Source organism: Silurus aristotelis (assembly GCF_946808225.1).
Source record: "Silurus aristotelis genome assembly, chromosome: 11".
NCBI classification, from domain to species: Eukaryota; Metazoa; Chordata; class Actinopteri; order Siluriformes; family Siluridae; genus Silurus; species Silurus aristotelis.
The window spans coordinates 23,044,710-23,069,491 of record NC_139584.1 but is presented as its reverse complement, the minus strand read 5'-3'; the positions used below and the strand labels follow the sequence as shown (position 1 = coordinate 23,069,491).

The 24,782-nt window shown below is 39.8% G+C and overlaps 2 protein-coding genes across 4 annotated transcripts in view; both read right to left on the bottom strand.

Annotated features, from left to right (window-relative positions):
* The window catches only part of LOC310733297 (protein bicaudal D homolog 2-like), a 128,373-nt gene that overhangs the window by 78,287 nt on the left and 25,304 nt on the right, over window positions 1-24,782 (bottom strand). Inside the window, exons 3-10 of one of the 3 annotated variants that reach the window (XM_083554456.1) lie at window positions 22,502-22,654; window positions 22,144-22,299; window positions 21,166-21,456; window positions 19,328-19,585; window positions 18,418-19,167; window positions 17,162-17,313; window positions 11,256-11,493; window positions 8,483-8,609 (exon numbers count right to left, since the gene is read on the bottom strand). In XM_083554456.1, coding sequence (XP_083410582.1) covers window positions 8,607-8,609; window positions 11,256-11,493; window positions 17,162-17,313; window positions 18,418-19,167; window positions 19,328-19,585; window positions 21,166-21,456; window positions 22,144-22,299; window positions 22,502-22,654 — 2,001 coding nt within the window. In that variant the 3' untranslated portion in view covers window positions 8,483-8,606. Of the gene's footprint in view, window positions 1-8,482; window positions 8,610-10,266; window positions 11,494-15,989; window positions 17,314-18,417; window positions 19,168-19,327; window positions 19,586-21,165; window positions 21,457-22,143; window positions 22,300-22,501; window positions 22,655-24,782 lie in introns of those variants that run through there. The other 2 variants (XM_083554455.1, XR_014535692.1) reach the window with 2 other exon arrangements.
* Window positions 1-24,782, bottom strand: part of fgd (faciogenital dysplasia) — a 92,276-nt gene that overhangs the window by 56,689 nt on the left and 10,805 nt on the right. The window lies entirely within an intron of this gene.

The window sequence follows — 24,782 nt, the reverse complement described above, 5'->3', positions numbered from 1 at the left end:
AAAGAAGTATTTGTATTACATACTTACAAAGACACACAAACAATAAACCAGTGACTTAGAATAAGTATCTGTATTGTAACCACTTTGAAGCTTTAGGTGCCTTTAAATAACACTATTCTTTTTTTTTTTATTCTTTTCAGCAAAAGACATTCGTTTTTGGTTCAGTGATCTGCAGGAATTTTTGATATATTTGCACGAAGAATTTTGCTTAATCTGCAGGACACCGATTCAGATGCTACAGAAACAATTTTTTTTTAAACTTGCACATAAAAAATCTTAATCACTGCTGCATGTTAGTGGGCATGAGCACCAAATGTATGCAGTCAGGTCCATAGATACTTCTTAATTTACTGCAGTTTTAGCTATTAAGCGCATTAAAAGCACATACAATTTTAATTTAATGTAAATACCTTTAGATAAAAGCACATAAATGTGTACTCATTTTAAATGAATGGCATTGACATCCAAATTGGAAAAATCTTGCATAAATTATAGCATTTTTAATTTATACTTAGTAGTCACTCTTTCTCAATAACCCAGCCAATTTGGATGCACAAGCCGGTGTACTATTAGTGCCGGTCCCAAGCCCGGGTAAATGGGGAGGGTTGCGTTAGGAAGGGCATCCAGCGTAAAACATGTGCCAAATTAAATATGCGGATCACAAATAAGAATTTCATACCGGATCGGTCGAGGCCCGGGTTAACAACGACCGCCACAGGTATCGTTAGCCGACAGGGTACCGGTGGAAATTGGGCTACTGTTGGCCGAAGGAGGAGGAGGAGAGGAGGAAGACGTCTACGGAGACGGCAGGGAAAGGAGCAGTGTAGGAGAGTGGAGGTTCGGGTTGGTACTTTAAATGTTGGTACTATGACGGGTAAAGGGAGAGAGGTAGCTGATATGATGGAGAGGAGAAAGGTAGATAGATAGTGGTGTGGATGGAAAGAGAAATGGTGTAGGGGTGATTTTGAAGGAAGAGTACAATAAGAGTGTAGCTGATATGATGGAGAGGAGAAAGGTAGATCTGTTGTGTGTTCAGGAGACCAAGTGGAAAGGGAGTAAGGCCAGGAACATTGGAGGTGGGTTTAAACTGTTTTATCATGGTGTGGATGGAAAGAGAAATGGTGTAGGGGTGATTATAAAGGAAGAGTGCAGTAAGAGTGTAGTGGAGGTGAAGAAAGTTTCTGATAGGGTGATGATCGTGAAGGTGGAAGTTGAAGGGATGATGATAAATGTCATCATTGCCTATGCTCTGTTTGACATTTTTGCCTATGCTCTATGTATGGTTTTAAGGAGAGGAATGTGGAAGGGCAAATGGTGGTAGATTTTGCTAAAAGGATGGAAATGGCAGTGGTGAACACTTATTTTAAGAAGAAGGAGTATCATAGGGTGACGTATAAGAGTGGAGGAAGGTGCACACAGGTGGACTATGTGCTATGCAGGAGATGCAACCTGAAGGAGATTGGAGACTGTAAGGTGTTGGCAGGGGACAGTGTAGCTAGACAGCATCGGATGGTGGTCTGTAGGATGGTTTTGGAGGCGAAGAAGAAGAGGATGATAGTGAGGACTGAAAGAAGAATAAGATGGTGGAAACTGAAGGAGGAAGAGTCTAGTGTGAGGTTCAGGAAAGAAGTCAAACAGGGGCTCGGTGGTGTTGAAGAGGTGTTGGATGATTGGGCAACTACTGCAGGACTGATGAGGGAGGCAGCTAGAAAAATACTTGGTGTGACATCTGGAAATAGAAAGCAAGACAAGGAGACGTGGTGGTGGAATGAGGAAGTGCAGGAGAGCATAAGCAGAAAGAGGTTGGCAAAACAGAAGTGGGATAGACAGAGTGATGAGAAAAGTAGGCAGGAGTACAAGAAGATGTGGCAGCAGGTAAAGAGGGATGTGGCGAAAGCCAAGGAAAAGGCATATGAGGAGCTGTATGAGAGGTTGGACACTAAGGAAGGAGAAAAGGATTTATACCGATTGGCCAGGCAGAGGGACCGAGCTGGGAAGGATGTACTACAGGTTAGAGCAGTAAAGGATGGAGAGGGAAATGTCTTGACTAGTGAGGAGAGTGTGTTGAGAAGGTGGAGGGAGTATTTTGAGCAGCTGATGAATGAGGAAAATCAGAGAGAGAGAGAAGGTTGGAGGATGTGGAGTTGGTGAAGCAGGATGTAGATAGGATTAGTAAGGAGGAAGTGAGAGCAGCGATTAAGAGGATGAAGAGTGGAAAGTCGGTTGGACCAGATGAAATACCGGTAGAAGCGTGGAGATGTTTAGGAGAGATGGCAGTGGAGTTTTTGACCAGGTTGTTTAACAGGATTTTGGAAGGTGAGAAGATGCCTGAGGAATGGAGAAGAAGTGTGCTGGTACCGATCTTTAAGCATAAAGGAGATGTCCAGTCTTGGAGTAACTACAGGGGAATTAAGTTGATCAGTCACACCATGAAGTTATGGGAAAGAGTAGTGGAAGCCAGGCTGAGAGAAGAGGTGACCATCTGTGAGCAACAGTATGGTTTCATGCTGAGGAAGAGCACCACAGATGCCTTATTTGCTTTGAGGATGTTGATGGAGAAGTATAGAGAAGGACAGAAGGAATTTGTGGTGAGAGTAGGGAGCAGGTTGAGAAGAGCCTGAAGAGGTGGAGATATGCGTTGAAGAGAAGAGGAATAAGAGTCAGTAGGAGTAAGACAGAGTACATGTGTGTGAATGAGAGGGAGGGCAGTGGAGGGGTGCGGTTGCAGGGAGAAGAGCTGGAAAAAGTGGAGGAGTTCAGGTACCTGGGGTCAACAGTGCAAAGTAATGGAGAGTGTGTTAGAGAAGTAAAGAGTGCAGGCAGGGTGGAGTGGGTGGAGAAGAGTGACAGGAGTGATTTGTGATAGTAGGGTATCTGCAAGAATGAAAGGGAAAGTTTATAGGACTGTGGTGAGACCTGCGATGTTGTATGGACTAGAGACAGTGGCATTGAGTAAAAGACAGGAGGTGGAGCTGGAGGTAGCAGAGCTGAAGATGTTAAGGTTTTCGTTGGGAGTGACGAGGATGGACAAGATTAGAAATGAGTTTATTAGAGGGACAGCGCATGTAGGATGTTTTGGTGACAAGGTGAGGGAGGCGAGATTGAGATGGTTTGGACATGTGCAGAGGAGGGACATGAATTATATCGGTAGAAGAATGCTGAGGATGGAGCCACCAGGTAGGAGGAAAAGAGGAAGGCCAAGGAGGAGGTTCATGGATGTGGTGAGGGAAGACATGCAGGTAGTTGGTGTAAAAGAGGCAGATGTAGAGGACAGGGTGGTATGGAGACGGATGATCCGCTGTGGCGACCCCTAATGGGAGCAGCCGAAAGAAGAAGAAGTAGTCACTCTTTCTCAATCAGTAACGGTCTGAAATCTGGAACCCACAGACGTCGATGCCTGGGCGTTACTACAGCAGTCTTCAATTCCTGCTTGTTCTTGGACATTTTTATTTAAAGTTTTTTATTCAGCACTTGAATTCGGTCAGGTGATCGACTTGACTGATTCCATTTCTTTACCTTAAAGTTGCTTTTGAAGTATGCTTCGGGCTGTACACTTCAGATTTCATCCTGTTGCTTTAATCAGCAGGCAGCAGTCAGAATAAATGCAAGTCATACATGCTGATGCCTCAAGGTGAGGTGGAATTGTCTGCTTTGGATCATGAGCAGTTTGTTTCCTATAAGTTGATTTTTTTTCTCCTTTGTCCATTAGTTCCAGAACTGTACTGGCTTTCAATTCTTTTTTTTATTAGTTTGATTTTTATTTTATTTTTGTGGTGTGCTAAACATGTGGTAAAACAACTCTGGTGAAGTCTTCTCTTGATTGAAGTCATTTTTTAGAGCCATTTTTAGTGCTCCTCCAGGCCTTTGGTGTTTTTAAAATCACAAGTGTGTTTTTGTTCTTACTCACTTACTCACTCACTCACTCACTCACTGATTGATTGATTGATTGATTGATTGATTGATTGATTGATTTGTTAAAATTTTCAGCCACATCATCCATGGGTATCATGGATTGCATCATTGCAGTGACATTGCTTTGGGCATTTTAAGTGTTCACATTAAGTTTAACGGGGAGAGTGGTGGCTCCAGCGGTTAAGGCGCTGGGTTGCCGATCGGAAGGTCGGGGGTTCGAGCCCCGGTATCGCCAAGCTGCCATTCTTGGGCCCTTGAGCAAGGCCCTTAACCCTCTATGCTCCAGGGGTCCCTTACGAGGGAAATATCAAGGTCCGTGACGTTGGGCCGCCTTCCAGTGGGCTCACCACCTGCAGGAGGGACCGTAAGGGACGGTGCTGTGAGGATTGGGCAGCAGTCGAAGGCGGGGGCCTGCTTAGACTGCTGCCCCCGCGACCCGAATTACGGATAAGCGGGAGAAAATGAATGAATGAATGAATGAACATTAAGCAACAGATTCCAAATGCAAGATGAAATATAACAGATGAAATAAAATCTAGACCTGTTATAGTGAGCACCACCAACACAAAAACAATGAACAACTCTCAGTTAATGCTTTGTTCCTAAACATGGGAAGCACATAAAAATATTTTCTTATTTTGTTATTTTCTATATCGTTCAACCAATTTTATTGCATCCCCTTAAAATAAATGTATATATTTTTTGAAAGGCAAATCATTTTGTCAAATAAACACCCCTGGATTTTTGATGAGCATTCAAATCTGCAATACAATGTAGTAAAAACTGGCACGAGATTGTTAAACAGGTTTTAGCCACAATTTATGCTGTAGCCATTGTTAAGTTAAGGGGAAAACAATTTACTGGTGTAATTGGAAAATTTGTTTATGGCCCCAAATGTCTGTCCATCTGTCTTGAAGATTAAAAGTAGCAAGAGTCAAGCAACACAAGTTTTGCACATAAAAAATTATATTGAATTAGACTGCAGGTTGTCCATATATTATTCACATACACAGACTTTATTTATTTATATTACCTTTATTTATTTATTCCCCAGATTTTATATGGTTTAATTTGATGCAATCAGAAAAGAATACCCTGTTATATACAGTGCATGTTTAAAAACCCAGGTAAGAAGATTTAAAAGGTGAAATAATTATTATTATTGTTGGTGTTACTATCATTTCACAAATTCCAGCATATAATAGGAAACATTTCTATAAATAGAAAAAAAAAAAATTCCAATGGGATCTTGTGCATGCTTCTCTTCAGCTCCTACCATAACATTTCAAAGGGGTTTAGGACGTATGAAAGGCTCAGGTCATATGAAAAGCTTTTTGTGTGGATCATTGTTCAAAGAAAATCTGGGATTCAGTATAGGAATCTGCAGAAACTGTGATGCTAAGCAAAAATCACAGGGGCTATGCATGTATCTATTTAAATAAATAAGCTGAATAAACTTGATCAAACTCAGATATAATTTTTTTTTATTATTGGTTGGTTGGTGGCTTTGTATCTATAATATATAGCACACATCTAGTTTCAAAGACATTTTGATACACAAGAACATAATTAGATAATTTTTTTTTTCCACTAAGTAACTTTTAAAGCTTAAAAATACTGGGACAGCTGATTTTTCTTTACAGCAAAGGTGGAGGCACACAATTGTATAGGATATTTTTGGATGGGCAGCATTACATTTTCCCTTTATTTTACATGGGTTGGGGTGGAAGATTTTGAGTGGCCTTCTATCAGAGATGAGAAGTAACAAAGCACAGACCTCCTCACCCCTACATCATTACGTGACTTTACTAACACACTTGTAGTCACACAATCTAATGAAACATCTTCCCAGAAGAGTGGAGGTTATTATACAGCAAATGGGGACTAAACGTTGAATGAAATGCTCAAAAAGCACATATGAATCTTATGCTCAGGTGTCCACAAACCTGTGCATATACTGTAGCTACAAAATCTTGCTAAAAAGAACAGATCTTGAATTTGATTAATTGTCCAAAATCTCATCCACACCACTCAAATCCCATTCCTGGCTCCTTAAAACCCTGTGAAACTGGAAAATGTGCATCCAACTCTAAAAGAGATGAGAGGCAATGAAGCTCTCGATGCTCTGGAGTAATCTATTGTTTGTGTGTAAAATGATGAGGTCACCATCTGCTGCTGGGAAACCCCCCCATCTGTGCAGCTCGGAAACAAAAGGTGGGTGGGGTTTGTATAACGGACATCGAGTCGACCCAATCACAGAAACCTTTCAAGGCCATACAGGAAAAATGAATCCAGGAAACCAAATAACATTTTTAGGTCACTTTTATTGTTTTGTTTTTTTGTTGTTTTTTTAAACCAGCATGACTACCTTTACACAGGCGAGTATCCCATCTCTGAGGAAAACAAAACAGCACTTCCTCTTTTTTGTAAATTAGTTCAGCGCTAATACATCGCTTAATAGCTAAACGCATTTCTCTTATCAATTGAATCCCCCCTTCTCTATTTCATAATGAACCAAGTGCTTTGTTTTCCATTCTGTGTAAAAGTCCCATAGCTGCAGAATTACATGCATATGACATTTTCCACCACTAGTCGATCATAATGCACGAGAACGGTACTGTAAAAACTTTTCGAAAGAAAATTAAATAAATACCAACGTATGGATGAAGTCATTATTATTATTTTTTATATAAAGGTATCAAACTTTCCTCACGCATCAATACTGAACACAATATGACTGTAATAATGTTATCAGCTAGCTGAATAACACAACACTATCGCTTCCAGCAAACAGAAAAGCTCATTTGCTTTTGGAAATCAGCAGTCTAAATTGCACTTATTTGACCTGTTTTTTTTTTCTTCTCCCTTCCCAAACATATCAATTGGGTTTTTTGTTTTTTAACGCCTCAACAAACCAAATGTGACTTTCCTGCCACTTTTTGAGCTTGTTGACGCAAAACCTTTTCTGTTTCCTGAAATCACAATGCTTAAAGAATATGTTAAAAAATGAACAAAAAATATATTTTTCAAAAAAAGAAAACAGAAAAGTGGACAAAAAGAGGACACGAGTTCACTCATTTGTCAACAATACTATCAAAACCACGTTACCTTCACCAAACAAAGCTATAGTTACACCAGTCTCCATCTGCAGACGCAGCACAATGTGTGACGTCTGTCTTTCTTTTGTTCATTAGGAGGCAAATAAGATTAATTCTGATTCCCGTTCCTTGATTAAAAAAATTGTGAAAACCCCTGAATTTGCTAACAGGGTCGCTGATCTCGAGAATTCCCTGCAATTTCATGTACCTAATGTCTAACAAAACACACGCTTGCAAGAAGAAGAAAAAAAAAGAAAAAAAAATACAAACATGTGTCTTTTTGCACTTATTGCTGCTTCTTAGCATCCTCTGAAGGAAGAAATTCTGGTCAATCATCTTGCCTTCAGGAGAGGTTAACAACTACAAAAAAACCCTAAAAACCTAGACTACAATTCTCTCTTAATACAATGAAAGGCACTACTGGTCAGAACGAAGAGCAAAACAACCCCCTTTAAAAGAAAAAAGAAAAAAAAAAAAAAAAGAAAAAAAGAGAAACCAACTCAAATGGAGGGCATGAAAATGGGAGTCAAAAACCCACTCCCACTGTTTGCAATTCTCTTCTTTCTGATCTCCATTGTGTTTTATTTTTTTATTTGCTTCCTCATATCGGACGTAAAACGGTGTACCGAGACTTGGCACGATAAATAAAGAGAGAACGAGACCATTCCAATTTGGAATTAATTTTTTTTATGCTTGCAGAGAATTCGTGAGATCAGCGATCCGTAAAAAGCTTAAGTAAAGCGGCTGGAAAAACAAAACAAAATTTTTTTTTTTTTTTTGTTTTAAATCCCCAAGCACGCTTTACTGTGTTAAGCCGAAAAATATCAATATCAAGTTTCTCCATGTTCACTTTGAAACTATTCCTAAGAATAATAAATAGACAAAAAAGCCCAGCATCTGACCACCCGGGATTTTGTTTAGTTTTTTTTTTTTTTTTTTCGAATATGGCAGTAGAACAAACATGACAAAAAGATAAAAAAGAAAAAGAAGAAGAAGAAAAAAAAAGACAACACAACATTTAAAAATGTGATTATAAAAAAATATAAATGATAAAATGCTCATGGATTTGTTTCACAGAATACAATAGGACTGGTTTGTAGTGTGAGTAGTTTTGGATATGTGAGTTCACCTCTGTTATTTGCATACAGAGTGCATATATTGGAAAAACCAAAAAAATAATACAAACATTCTATTACAATTAATATACGTGTGTCGTATACAATATACTTGAACTGACTCACAAACCAAAGCACTACAAACCTGACCTTAGATTAATAATAAAAGTGATATACTTATATTAAAAGTGCACAGTTTATTAAAAAAATTTAATAAAAAATAAAATACCTAACTCATTAAAGTCTAGTTTCTGTTTAACACTTTTTTGTTTTGTTTTTTTAATTTAGAGGAACAGAGTCGAAATTATTATAGGCGGAGTTTTAATTGTGAGCACAGGCTTCCTATTCAACTTATTGAAAAAAACTAATCGATCAAATCAGATATTGTCTTCCAGTGGATTTCCTTTGGCCTAAAAGCAGGTGAATTTTATCTGCATGATGGAATGCCGACTTCCCCCCTTGCTCAACTAGGGGCTGAACTTTACTGCGAAATGAGAACAAAGAAAAAATGGATATTAGATTGTTGATTTTTTTTTTACAGGAGTTAAAATGAATAAATCAGAGACATGCAACCAAAATAAAAAAAAAAATGAAAAAAAGAAAAGGCAGTGGAAAAGGTAAGAGTCTAATGTGTCGGCCAAAATTAAATAAAAGCGAGAGAACTAGCAGGTTAGTCACCAGAAATCATATGTTAGAGAATTAATTTGGAAAAAAATGAACAGGAAAACCCACTGGCTCACAAGTATTAAAACCCCGCCCATTTCCTTTTAAAGTTCCACCTGAGGCTTGTATCCTTGAATGATTAGAAACCATCATAACCCAGGCTTCAGGCGTGTTAGTAGTTTCTGATCGTTATTAATCAAATCACTACATCGAGTTAAATAGAAATTAATAGAGACAATTTAAATAAACGATCTTTCGGTCATTTGAATAAATTGATTTGAATAATTGAAACGAATAATTAACCAGTATTGTTTCGCCCTTTTTTATCTCATCTCTTTTTATCTCAAACGCTTTATAAAAAAAAAAAAGTCTAATACGCCATCTTAAGCCTTCGCTCATTGCTTACAAAATGCATGAAAGAACACAAAAGAGTGGTCAGATCCAAGCTGAAGTGTGTGTGTGAGAAAGATGAGAGCGATAGCTTTGCGTCTCTTTAATACAGTACGTTATTCTGAAGGCCTAAAAAGGGCTTTAAATGCAGCACAGGCAGAAGCAGAGTTGAGGACTGAGGTCTTCCTAAGATTCGCACAAACTCTTTCACACACACTTCCTCTGGTTAGGAGGAAGTTGGCTTGGAAAGGTTTTTTTTTTTTTTTACCTGAATAGTATTTCTTTATGGATATATAATACCAAATCTTTTTTGACTTTTTGACCTCATCTGTCCTCAAACCTGCTTTTAGGATAATAAAGCTATAAAAAATAAAAAGTTTCATCGTCAGCAAGTTAAATATCACTACAAGCCCCACATTTTCTTAGCATTAGCCTGCTAATTTAAAGCTTTGTTAATTTTTACAAAACTACTACTAGCGATGCGGTGGAAATATTCAGCTTGTGCAGCACGATCTGGAACACTACACAGGTCTCTTGTGTTTTTTTAAACACCAAACTTCAGCACGTTACCAAAGTCTGAGTCGAGAGAAGCGTGCATAGTGATATAGCGATGTCATGGTATGTTTTTTGGTGGTATTTAAAGGGAAATTGGTGAGGCAGAGGGAACAGGGAACTGTTGACGATCTACAAGGAGAGCGGTGTACGGAGAACATGAGGGAAAGCTAGCTTTTTCAGACACAAGTGTACAGGGCTTTACACTGAGAAATGGATAGTTGCCGATAGAAAGCAAAAGACAGGCACTTTTCCACGGTGATGTTTGTCGTCACTCGTAGTTAATCGTTCGGCATCGTAATGAGTGTGCCTTGTGTGTTGTGCTATTTAATTCTTTGCTGAATCATCACCAATCAAAAGGTGTTCATTTATTTATTTAAACGTCTTTTCACCAATCAGAATAAATTCTGCCTTTTTGTGTGGCGAAATGTGGAACCTGAGTCCCCTAGCAGAAGTGCACTTGAATTTGAGGGCTTTTTTTTTCCCCCTCCTCCTTGATGCTCCAGTGTTATGGCTATGAACGGATGTCTCCATGGTTTTTAAGGGGGGGGTGGGGGTGTAATAAACGATCCCCTCATGTAGAGCCCTGTTTAGACGTGTGCTCGAGATAGAGACAAAATCTAGAATGCTATGTAGTAATACACATTTTCACAGCCAAGGATCTAGCGAATTGCATGCGAACAATTAGCTATTTGGATCTTGGCCAAAAGCTCACCATTTTGAATACATTAATAATATCATCATCATCATCATCATCATCATCCCACTCCTGCCCACAACCAATTGATCGAGATGGAGCAGAAAACGCTCCTAAATTTTCAGTAACCCGTTGTTTGGCTTTTACTTTTTTTTTTTTTTTCCCCACTGGGCTTCCCCTACTCTTAGAAGTGGGAGATTTGCATATTTAAATGTTTTTACAATGTAAACATTAGTCACCTGATTAGACAACGGGCTGCCAAGTTCGAAAAATGGTTTTCTGAGGCAGGAGAGAGAGAGACAGAGAGAGAGAGAGGGAAAGAGGGAAAGAAGAGGGCAAGTGGATGTGTTAGAAAAGGGGAAAAGGGGGAAGCATATCTACCAAGGTGCAGATAGCAGCTAGGTATACATCACGTCCACAACACGACGACATTCTTTACTAAGTGGTCAGGAAAAAATAAAAAATAAAAAATAAAAGTCACACTCGGATATGCAGCTGCCACTTAAAATACAGCACCGTGAGTACAGAAGGAAGCAATCTGCCCTCTGCGAAACACATGAATGGCAGCTAACATATTAACCATCTTTTACCTAGCTACTATCACACGGGTAGGCATAACCATAAGGCAAAATGATGCACACCATACAGCAAATAGCGAGAGCGAGAGAACGTGCGAGTGGGGCTTTGTACACCGAGAAGTGCTGTTTAGAGCATGCCACGCTATTACTCGCAGTAGATCTTGTACTTTTCGCTGCAGAACACAGGTGTTCTCAGGAGGCCGTCGGGCTCGGCGCGACCCCCGCAGGTGGCACTGAGGGGTGGACTTACATGTGACTGCGGAGGGTTGTGAGCAGCCCTGGCGCGGGAGGAGGCAGACTTGGTCTTGCTGTTGGATCCGCCCCGGCGCACCTGCTCATGGTCAAACTCTAGATCTTCGAGACGCTGCGTGAGGGCCAGCTTCTGCTGGATGGCCATGCGGAGGAGGGAGTTCAGGGTCTTCTTTTCATCTTCAGCCGCTGCCAGCTGCCTCTGCATCTCGTCCAGCTGAGTGACGTACTCGTCACAGCTAGCAGAAGTAAAGCAGGGAAAGAAGGGGAAAGCGGATTGAGAAGGAATGTAAATTTTATTTACAGAGAATATTTTAAATAATGACTATTGATATTTTATATATAGAAATAATATTATATTATATACATACATAGAAAGCTAAAAAGTTTTGATTTAAAGGTGGCTACAGAAGAAGCATGTCTGATGTCTACCGACAGACCGGCAGAGACGGCACAACAGAGGCACCTTTCTTTCCCAGCCTAATCAGGAAACAGTCTAGCACTAATCACCATAAGCACACTACAAAATCTTCCCATAAAAGTGGAGGTTATCATTAGAGCAAATAAGGACTAAATGTGGAATGTCATATTCAAAAAAGCACATAGGGAGCTTAAGGTCAGGTGTCCACCAACTTTTGTCAATATAATGTGTATCGATTTATCCTTATACACAAAGTGGAGTCCAAAATATTCAAAGCTCTAAAGAAAAAAAAAGTCAATGTAAAACATCCAGACAATACTGCACTATTTACATGTATGCATGTATTATTCTTTCTCCTCTGACTGAAACATGAGTTCAGGTGAAACATTTTCACCATCTTAAAGGTTTTTAGGTCAGCTCAAAGTCATTAATGCACAACATTTACATTTATGGCATGTATGGCAGACACCCTTTCCAGAGCGACCTACAACTGAGCAGGGGAGGGTTAAGAGCCTTGCTCAAGGGCCCAGCAGTGGCAGCTTGGTGGTGGGATTTGAACTTGTGACCTTCTGATCCAAAGTCCAGTGCCTTAACCACTGGGCAACCACCTCATGACACACAACAAACACTAAGAATCCTAAAAACTAAGGTAAATAGTTCTACTTTTCTATTTAAGGGGTTGCTGATGTTGCTGATGTAATAATGAAAACCTTTGTGTTCAAATTTGACACCCCACTTCACTCACACACACACACACACACACACACACACACACACACACACACACACACACACACTTCACCACTTATCTTTACGGGGTTTTGCTTTTGACACCATTATGACTCTCACACACCACTAGATGGTGCTCTTGAAGTGCATGCGCTCTAAATTGTTCAGATGCTCAAAACGCCCACAATTCATTTGTGCAGTGCTGGGTCTTGAACAGTGCCTTTAGCATGCATCATTTCTTCGAGGGAAAAAAAAAACCCCAACAAAAACATACAAACACAGAGACAAAGCAAAATAAAAGACATAATGCAAACCCACAGCAAAGTATAGATGAGCTACTGTTTTATTTTCACTGCAGTATCAAACAAATTAATAAACGCAGAAGCTATTTTTGCTGGAGTCTCTAGTGGGTTATTCAACACTCAGACAGAGAAGGACAGAAGGGGAGGAGAACAGAATGTGGTGGTGAATAGCTCTTTAGAAAATACAGATTCAGCTTGTATATATATATTCAGCTTGTGTATATACATACTGCACCCTGTAGATTGTGAGCAGACATTTCTGGAAATTAATGCACTCTACACTCAGATTCTTTCTTTACTGTGCTGCCTTGAGCTCCACTCCATCACTTCCCTCTTACATGCTACAATACTAGCACTGTAAACCCCTAATACTCCTAAGCACTGCGCCAACATTTATTTTTAATCTCATGCTTACTGATTTCCAGTTCCTCACTTCTCCTCGTCTCGTGCTTCAGGCAACACAACGTATCCGAATTCCTACATGATACATTGCACCTTAATAATCAGTTTCAGAAGCTACTCCCTTGCTCTGAGCTCCTCATAATAGGGTGAGGTACACCTCATTACATCCGCTTTATCTCGAGCGGTTGAGCGGAATGTTGAAATGCAGAAATGCAGGCGTTTTTATGCTCAGGAAGCTGCTATTGGCGTTTTATCGGTGGTTATTTTGACCCAAATATACGACAATGTAAAGGACGCAATATATAAAACGTAGCTCCATGTACTGTATGTTTAGATTTAAGACTTCCAACTAGATAGAATACAAAGTTGTCTTCAATGCTTTTTTCATTCAAACTGACAAATGCAGGCTTTCGATCATTTACATATTTTAAATATACACAATTATGTCTAAAAGCATGACTATGATGTGCATGGATGAGCCGATAACAATGAATAATTCTACTCGAATCTCTGGTCAAGTGCAAGTGTTTCTGTCAGAGATGATGTGCCATTGGCTGCACAGGTCTTTATTCACTGGCTGCTCCCCCATCGTTTCCCACGGGAATGAACTCTGAACCCAGGAGACGACGCAAACGTACCGCCTCTTGTTTAGGGGTGAAAACAGAGTCTGCATGCGTGTTACGTGCGAGGGTGTGTGTGTGTGCTCTCAGGTTGACCCAGACGTACATGCAGACTGACAAAGGAGATCAGCGAGGCTCCATTAGCCTCAGTCTTCCCTTGGGAATGTTCTATCAAAAGATGCATAAGCTCAATTGGGGGTGGGCAGCTGACTTTTTTTTCCCGGGAAAAGGGGGTTGGGGGACACGCACAAAAACAACAGTGTGTTGGAGAAGACGATAAAGTGGAGCTCTGGAGGGCCGAGGGGTGGGTGGAGTCTTATTGTGAGACACGATCACTGCATGCAAGAAGCTACACGTTTATAGGGGATTTAAATGCACGCCAGTAAAACACCCCGCACAATTTCAGCCAACATGGGAAACAATGTGCAATAGAGATGAATTCAAATAGAATGGAAAAAAGAAAGACAAAGTCAGAAAAAATATCCAGTAATACACTATTGTGAATTTTTTGGCAGAAGATTCTGTATAAACAGCCTGCAAAATTATACTTTGGTTTGTTTCTCTTGTGAGAGCTGTCCCCCCCCCTCCGGACTACTGCAAGCTATGCCGAGCTATTGCACAACACACACACACACACTTTCCCCATCACGTTCTTGTATTTACTGTCAATGTTTTTCTTTCCCCAGTAATAATATCATGCAGATCTTTTATTACCTCCAAATAAAACGTCACTTAACAAAAAAAGATTTTTAGAACCAAAACGGCATGATGGAAAACTGTGCTCTGAATGATAAAAAAAAAATAATAAAAATGTTATTAGTATAGGCCATTATAAGCCATCTCACCCATTAGACAGAACAAATACAGTATGAAATGCACAAAAGGCAGTCAATCAGAGGCCTCAATGTTCAGTCAAAGCTTAAAATTGGGTTTCAGGCAATCTATTCTGTAATATGTATGACATAGCAAGCATCTACTTAAATGTAATACCCAGACCCTGCAGTACAAAGCGATATCAGATTCTGCACCCAACTTTGTATGTTGGTTGGCATAACAACAGCACTTGAAATAAATAATTGGACTTTGAGACATATTTTTCCCATTTGCTTATAAATCTACTAAGGGTGTAACGGTACACAAAATCTACGGTTCGATATCTCGTACGTACCTTTAAGTCACGGTTTGGGTTAGGATGAAATGCAAAACGTAAAATTGCTTGCCGTTTTTTTGATTAACGCAGTTTATTATTATTAACATTTGTGAACATCAACAGTTTACGTTTTAAAAAAGAATTTGTAAGAAATTGCCTGCTTTGTTCTTTTTACATAACTATTTTAGAATATTTTATACAAAGAAATAAAATAAATGCAATGCACTTTTTTAATTTTATTGATTAAATTGAATATTCAACTAAACTGGCACAAATGTAATTAATTAGATACAATTAAATAAATAGAAACATTTTATTAAAAAGTTCACATTTGTTAGAACCCAGTTGGGTAATACAGATGTGTGTGTGTGTGTGTGTGTGTGTGTGTGTGTGTGTGTGTGGGTGTGTGTGTGTGTGTTTGTTTAAACTATATGCTTTTGCAGCATACAACAAATGTCTTCATTCCTGCCATCCTTCATTTATTCACTCGCTGTGGAAGTGTCAGGATTTACTCCTTTTAAGAGAAATTCTTGAAGCTGGAAATGCATTGCGTAAAACAAATCTTATTTCTGGTACGGAGTGAGAAGCCACATACTGCGCTATTTACAGTGGGGGAAATAAGTATTTGAGCCCCTACTGATCCCTTACTAAGAAATGAACAAGCTAGATGTTTGGTAGGTTTATTTTAACAGAGAAAGATATATTTATTTTTAAAGGTTATAAATTAATTTGTATTTAATCCCACTACCAACCAGCAAGAGTTCTGACTCCCACAGACCCAAATTAGTCCTGTCTCTTTAGGAAAGAACTCCTAATATCAACTCATTATGTGTATAAAAGACACCTGTCGCAGAATCTCCAGTCAAACCTCCCATTTCAGCCTTGTGCAGGTCTACAATCTTGTCCCTGATGTCCTTTGATATCTCTTTGGTCTTGCCCATTGTGGGGGAGAGGTTTGAATGGATTGAATTGGGTGAGGATTCTTGCTGGTTGGTAGTGGATCAAATACTTATTTCGCTTGATTAAATACTTTTAAATGAAAAAATTCATTTATAAACTTTCTCAAATTTTTTCTCTCTGTTGAAATAAACCTATAATAGAAATTCTAGACTGTTTATTTCTTAGTAAGGGGTAAACCTACAAAATCAGCAGGAGATCAAATACCTATTTCCCCCACAGTATACCCCTGGTATTGTTGTGTATGTTTTCAAGTTTAATAATAATAATAATAATAATAATAATAATAATAAATTATTGTGCGCAGAATCGAAAGCCCTATACCGGAAAATTTCAGTACAAAAAAATTCAGTATGAATGCATGTACCGTACGCCCCTAAAATCTATTACCAATATTATTAAATTGTTATGCTGAAAAAATACACCCAAAAAATTTATCAAGCTTTGATTTATCAATTTTATCAAGCTATATTCCCAATATTCATAATTTTGAGAGAAGCATTTATTTTTCATCTATGTTATATTAATAAAAATTCTGTAAGATTATAATACAATTAAACATCCTGACTCCTTTACAGCAGGATGTTATTTGTTATATCGAACACCAGCAGCATGACCATTGTCATTACATCAGTAAAGTTATTGGCTTGCTGCAGGGACATGGGTATAAAGTTACAAGGCAGCTGGAAGCAGTCTCTCTGATCAAGCACAGAGATAGAATTACTAAAAGAGATGCTCAGGAGGAGTTACAAGGAGGCCAGATAGAACATCTCCAAGGCAAGGACACAAAAAAACAACATATACCACAAACAGTCCATGGGCTATTTGGAAATTTAAAGCAAAATCCTGCATCTACATGGTTAATTAAGATAAATCCTTAATAATTAGACAAACTCAACAACTCAGCTAAAGCTGGTATAGAGTCCCGGTCAAACTCTTGTGACTGTGAATACGTAAAAAAAAAAAAACATGCACCTCCATCAGTGGTTTGAGACAGAAGTCAGAATACGAATGGCTTTTGATTTACTTACGTAGACCATACATATAACATGAAGCCGCTCTATACACTGAGCAGAACAAACAGTAACATGATTAGATTATATCTGGTCATAGTAAATAGGCTTATTGGTAAAAAGGCTTGTATTTCTGGTCCACATTTGACTCTCAAGTCTTCTCAATCGGTTGTATCTTTGTCCATATAGTTTCTAAATATATATCTAGAAATTACTTTTAAATAGGTTCTAAGGATTCAGCATTTAGTATAGACTGAAGGTGCACTTTGACTCTAAATTGTCAGCGACGCTATTAGTGAAAACTGGTGCTTACCGGGTGGCAAACATGGCTCTAAGAGAGGAGAAGGTGGCAGCATCCTCCTTCAAGGCTTTAAGCTCGTTGCGGAGCTTCATCATCGTCTCGGTCACCATGGCCTTCTCGTTCTCATACTTGCTCTTCAGATTGGCCAGTGCTACCTCAGCAGTCTGAGGAAAGAGGACAATGATCAGGCAAACAATCTACAAGGCAATAAATCAGCTATCTGATGGAGTAATAGTATAATAATATAACATGATATAATAAAACAAAACACTATACAATCATTTGTAATTGTTACAATGTTAAAAATGTTTTAATTTCAGGTCCAAGCAAATGACATCCCTAAATGAGCACATTTTGTTAGAATTACTTTCAGCTTTGAACACTGAACCATCTGTTGACGACTTTGACGATTTTGTGAGTGCTGGGGTACTTTAAAGAATGTCAGCATGAGCATTAGTGCTGTGCAGCACCAGAGTGCTTTGAAAGATCAGTCAATGTAACTGAAGTAAACCTGGAACATTAGGTACAAGGTTGAAACGTTCGCCTGGTGGCCTAGCTACTTTTTTAATGACTGGCTTTACCGGTAGAATGTGTGGCGGAACAGCAGATGACTACACAGAAGCTTCAAAGAGTCAGACTTGGCCACCCTGCCCTGTAGGATCTGCACACCCACTCATGCTTTTATCTTTATACAGCACAAAGAACAGAAGGGTCAGCTGTCAGCAAAAAGACGTAGCGTTCCATGTGGAGACCAGACAAACAGGCGTGCCTCATTGTTAGTACCCCCATATTATCACCCTAAATTGGTCTATGGTTCTCGATGTGGGTTCCACATTACTTTAGTTTCCATTACAACCCACAATGAACAAAGTCATTGCATTTATTTCTCATAGATAAAATGGCTATTTTTATATATTGTCCGGATTGTTTGGTCCCCTACATTCTTTGGGATCAATATAAACTTCAACAACTTGATGTAGACCTGCAAATAATTTGAACTTGAATCTGATGATGGATTTAATAAAACAGTAGTCAGGGAGTTGAATGTTCAGGAATAAAAGCTCTTTGGGACTGAAACACCTGAAGCATTATTCTCATTCTGAGTGTCAAATATTTAAATATCTGCAGTTAAGCAAGCGGGTACTTGTATCAAATTTTAGTTAACACTTTTAACATTTTAACCCAATGATATTGGTTTATTTGATTAACTATGATTATGCCGATGGTTCTAGCTCACTCAGCAGCTCTCGACTAGCCGGAATACAAACCTGCTTGTTGGCTTTGAGGACCGTTCTCAAGGTGGCGATCTGCTCTCTCTTGGTGCTGAGAAGAGATTTGAGCTTAAGGATCTCTTCCACGCTGGCCTCGTGGTCACGGTCAGAATTGGAACCAAGCTCTGCCGAGGCTAGGCGCTGACGAGACAGCTCTGTACTGCGATCCACGGCCAGTTGCAGGTGTCTGATTTGATCACGGATGATGGCCACCAAGTTGTAGATGTTCATTGGTTCCTTGCGTGGATCAGCCACTGGGGAAGAGACAGGGGATGGTGATTCTGCCTCGGGGGAGGGGAAGAGGCCGCGTGTCAGCAGGATGGGTGAACGCCGGCCACGACCCTCTGGGCTGGCACGACTGTTGGTGTTGGTGCCAACATTGGCTTTGCCCTCGCGGTAGAAGTCGAGCATGACACGGCTGGGGGTCTCATTGTTGCACATGCATACGTGGTGGTAAAGGTTGGCGAGCTCCTCGCTGAACGTAGCCAGCTCGTCCTGTGCCACGCTCAGGCTTCCCTGGCTCTCACCGGCTGCCTCACTGGCACGACGTAACTCTTTCTCCATCCGTGCCAGCTGCTCACGCTCGGTCCGGCTGCTGCACTCCAGGGTGCTCAGCTCAGAGCGAAGTGATGCCACCTGGCTCTCCAATTGGCTACGCTGCTCCTCAAGCTGCGAGCGGCAAGCAGAGTATTCAGACTTCAGGGTTTTCAGTTCGTCTTTCAGGTGACCCACCTCAGAAACAGCAACCTGGGATTTACAACGTATTGAGTTAAACAATTATTGAAATTGACCCATTAAAAAAATTTTTATCCAGCAACAGAACCATACATGGGTAAACACCTTATCCAAAAACAAACTAATGAATGACATATGCACTGGACTTGATGCTACATCGTTCTAATCTCACCTTGTACTTGCACTCCAGGATCTCAGGCCCGTTGATGTCCACTTCATAGTAGTCGCTGTCCTCGTTGCTGTCACGCTCCTTCTCGTTGTCCAGGGCTGACTGGCGCTCCTTGCTGGCTTGAAGCTTGCGTATGGCATTCAGATTCTCAGTGAGGCGGCTCACCTTCTCGTGCTCCTCTGACAGAGCCCCGTGGGCCTGCTCCAGCTGCTTTTGTGAGTCCTGCAGTGTTGATAGCAAGGTCACCTTCTCCCGCTCCACCTGATCGACCGGGACAAGATGTGGGACAAATATATGCTATATGGTTTTATGCAATAAAAAAAAAAAAGTTGAAACAAAAAAAAATGATTCTGCAATATTTCTTTACCCTAAACCTTTATTTTAAAGATAAATGGCTGTGCTCTGATGCTGACTTGCATTTACATGTGCTCACCCAAACATTTTTCTTTTCTCAAATTTTTTTAGTAATTTTTTGACCAACAAAATGCCAAATGCCAAAAACAGCACACTGGTTTTAATTTAAAAGCAAAATTTCAAGTTAGCAGATCTTTGCTTGTATTGAGGCCTGGCTCTGCCACAAGCATGTGCTTATGCAGGTACTAAATTTGCATGTGCAGTATATTAGATTGCTTCGCTTACAGCATATTCACTTCAAACCTGTATCTCTTCCAAAAATAAGTGTTCTCTATAGGGCTTATGCCCCTAACATTTAAAAGGTTTTGGATTAGCATTTTTGTTAGCAATTCTGCTCCACCTGTATACTACTATACACGCGTGTGTGTGTGTGTGTGTGTGTGTGTGTGTGTGTGTGTGTGTGTGTGTGTGTGTGTGTGTGTGTGTGTGAGAGAGCGAGAGGGGGGCTCTCGCTCACACACACACACACACAGTACCCAAGCAGAACAAAATGTAGAAGAAATTCTATTTCAGTAAAGATCATGTTTCATTCTTGAGTGTCAAAATTCTCACTCACCTTCATTAATAATTCAAGGTGGTAAAACGAGCCCCCCCACCCAAAGGCCTTATTTGTTTGGACTAAACCGAAAGATGTCTCTGACTGGTAGTATGAATGATAATACTGAGAGGCAAACGAATGTTGATGTGATGGCCGCTAATTTACTTGGATTCAATTCAAGATTTCATGAAGTAATGTGCTTGTCCGTTAAAACACTATCACCTCCTGACCTGACCTGAACTCACACCAGGCAAAATGGGGATGTGCTTCACTCACTGTTCAATAACTGAGCTATTATACTCTCCTGGGAGGGATATGTTGTATAGGGTAGTATTAAATCTTTGAGATTGATTAGCTGGTGCCCGACTAAAAGCATAAGGAAAGAGCAGTGAGTGCTTATCAAGGATGAGAATCAAATTACTACTGTTCTGATCATTCTTTCATCCTGATGTGCTTGATGAGAGCAGGATATGAGGTCATTTAAAATGCTGTCACTGTCAGCAGCAGTCTGCTGTCTGACTTATACACACGTGCGCACACGCTTGCCGCGAGTGCACACAATGTGCCTCAGTATCCATGGTGACGGCCGTTCCAGGTCAAAGTTTATAGGTTGATTTATTTACAGATGGCAGCACTTACTGTGCCAAAAAAAGGGGCGGAGCCAGGGATGCTAATCTCAAGGTTCATTCATAATATTTTGTAAGTATCGCTGCCAGCCAATCACAACAGAGCATTTTATCATACTCAGGACACTTTCATAGGTTTTAATCTTCACGATTCTTAATTTGAACGTACAATCTTCTAAAGCTAAATGTAAAAATGATTTTACTTTTGTAATCATCTGCAAACTACACAGATTACAACATACAGTATACAGTTTGTATCGTACCTGCACAAGTTGTTGTTTAAGCTTATGGATTTCGGAAAGGTTGAGTTCACTCAGCAAGTCGTCCACGAGGCTGGGTGCCGGACAGAACAGCTGGCTCTTTTTGGGCGTGGACATCCGGTTATCCTCGGCTTCGGAGATCTTGTCGAAGCCGTTTTCATAGCCATGGATGGGCTCGTCGTTGTTAGGCACATCTTCGCTGAACTTCAACCCATCCAGGGAGATGCTCAAGGAATTGTGGTACATGGAGTCCCCGATGTTCATGTACTGGGACAGTTCCTTCCTCATAGTCGCCTGTTGTCCATGAAAAAGGTGCAAAGTATGATAACTGGCATTTTAGTTAAAAGTACAGCCAAATAGATTTTATTAAGGAGAAAAAAAAGCATAAAAAATGAATTAGGGTGAAATCTATAGACACACATTTCTCGATACAGAATATGGTACAAAGGCTGATTATTCACTTCAACGCTATTTTTTAATGTTCATTAAGTTTTCAGTTGAGTTGGACAGAATAATATGTATTTGAGTCGAAAGGGAACGATCGGTTGCTGAATATAAGCTTTCATGACATCAAATTAGTCGCATTCACCAGCAGCAGCTTCTTAATGCACGATATAAACAAGTGGATGGATGTAATTCCAAGCAGAACACAACACTGACACTCCTACATTCCAAAGTAGCAACTGTATGGTGCATAGAGCCAAATCGGTGTGACTGGTTTTGATGAGCATTAAGCAACACCGGGACACTGAAATAGTAAAAACCGCTATTTGAATTAAAAAAAATTACAAGAAATGTTCTGAATTGCAGTGTTGTTGGAATAATAGTGGGCTAGAACTGACAGGAAGCATGTCAAGATGATGGTGAAATGTGATGTTATTAAGGAAAATCGAGTATAAGTAAGGTAAAGACAATAACCATGGCATGAATGTGTTACAGATTGCAGCTGAACCAAATAATAGGGTATTTTGCAGCTCTTGCCTTCTGCTCCCTCTCGGTCTTGATGGTTTCCAGAGCTTCTCCCAGCTGTCTCTCGGCTATCTCCTTCAGACGGACGGCATCCTCAAGTTGGCTGTTAAGGAACTGCGTGTCCTCCTCCAGGCGACGAATCTCATGCTTCAGGCCCTCAAACTCCACCTACAAAGATGAAAAACGTTGGCAAAATCAAAATGTGAAACGTTTTCGATAGCTTATAGTGGAGGTGAAGCCTATACATGATATTATAACTCAAAGACAAAAGGAATTCAATTATCCAGCACAATATTTATTTATTAGCTAAGACGGACATCTTAAAGTAAAAAAAAAAAAATTTTATAAATTTTTTTTTTAAAAAGGCTACCTGGTTTTGTTTGAGCACAGACACGGATTTCTGCAGCGCGATGTTTTCCTCCTCCAACTCGCTGTAGTCCTGCAGCAGACGAGCCTCGCGGAATTTGTACTCCTTGATTTCGTCACGGAGTCGGGACCTCTGCTGCTCCACCACCTGACTGTTCTATAAGACAAAAAAAAAAGAAGAAAAAAAAAAAAGATAGGGTTCAGAGAGTAAGAGGTAAATTTCAGGTCATCATGGGAACCATACATTTGATGCTCACTCTTTGGATGGCCAATCTGACACAGATGATCAGCATGTAATCAGTGTGTGTGTATGAGAGAGGGAAAATGACAGACGCAACACACAGGTATACCAGAGCTACAGTAATTTTTCCAGTTGGGTTCGTTAAATTATTTTGCTGGGACTTCTTTTGGACTGCAATTTGCTAGCTGGTGAACCCTGTTGTATTACTTCTGTACATTCATTTTGTCCTCCATCATATAAAAATTCAGTTTTCAATCTCTACCACCCCTTTACTAGCAGAATACACATGCATTAGAGGATGTTCTTGCATCATACAAAGGCAATCACACTCACGCTCCCATTCACATCAACGGAGCTGCTGTTGAGCGTGTACCCAGCTTTAAGTTTCTTGGAGTTCACATCTCTGAGGATCTCATCTGGTCTCTAAACACTTCTATACTAATCAGGAAGGCACCTCACAGCGCCTGTTTTTTCTGACGAGATTAAAAAGTCCCGTCTGTGCTACAGGATACTGGAGAACTTTTACCGCTGTACCATTGAGAGCATCCTCACTAACTGCATCTCAGTGTGGTACAGCAGCTGCACTGCTTCGGACCGTTAAGCCCTTCAGAGGGTGGTGAAAACTGGCCAACGAATCATCGGCACTCAGCTTTCCACCTTGGAGAACATTTACAATGGACTATTTATTCTTCTCCCATCGGTCAGACGCTACAGTTGCCTCAGAGCCCAAACAAACAGACTAAAGAATAGCTTTTTCCTGTGGCTGTTACTGCACTGAACAGCTGCTTCAATACTGCATTGTCACTTTGTGTATTTTGCACTGCTTATCCAGTCCACATTTCTTTTTTGTATATACTGTATCCTACATACATCCATTTTTGTACATATCTATATCATGTCATTTGAGCATATCTTCTCAAATATCTGTCTATGCATAATCTTTGCACAGTATATTGTATATTACTATATATATACACACACACACACACCATATATTATTACCTACTGCACTCTTCTGTACATTATTCTCCCTCACCCTGTATATATGGACCTCCTACCTTATTTACTGTAATCTATTGTAAATAGGCCACTTATGCACTTCTGGTTAGATGCTAACTGCATTTCATTGGCTCTGTACATGTACCTTGCACAATGACAATTTAGTTGAATCTAATCTAATCTAATCTAATCTAATCTAATCTGTCTCAGATACACATTGACTTAATTTCAAGGTAGCCCTGCCCACTTTTACTCATCTGTTGTAATCCATGATAATAAACTGATGTCATGACATAAATAGGAATATTCCAAATTGGACAGCGAGGGAATTAGAGCTGGTGGGATCTGGAGGCTGCTATTCGGCAAGAAGCCAAAAAACACATGAGCACAGACAATCTATTTACATATACCACCAGGTTTAAATGAATAAATTTCCATAGTGCAAAATCTGTTTTGGCAAAGTCTAAGAATGCAAGATGTTTTATTTTATAGACTACTGTGATTGTTACGCAGGTTTACTGTAACACAAGAAAAAAAAAGAACAAGAAAAGGGGCTATGTAAAAGATCTCTCTCTCTCTATCACAACAAAGAAAGAAAGAAATAAGTCTCAGCTGTTTAAACATTTATTGCTGTCCAGGTATTTTAGGAACACAGGTTCAATAGCTAACAATCATTAGCACAAAATCAATAGCACAGCAACCGCAGCATTGTACTCGCCCTGATCTCAAATTGTTTGGAGAGTACACAGGTTTTTTTTTTTACGACATTGTTGCCCTTGAAAGAGCGGAATGACCATAATGCAAACTAATTAAATTACAGACTACAGAGCTAACTCATTAAACTCTGTTGGGTCTTGGCAGAGGGTACAAGTGAAATAAAGCCTGGCATGAAAAAAACAAAGTACAGAACTGTCAATCAAACTTACAAAGGGTTTAATGGCATCCACATATTCAGAGCAAATATAAATTGAAGATTTAGCAACACTGACAAAAACTAGAAAATCTTAGCAGATGTTTCATAAAGCTGAGGACAAATTTTTACCAC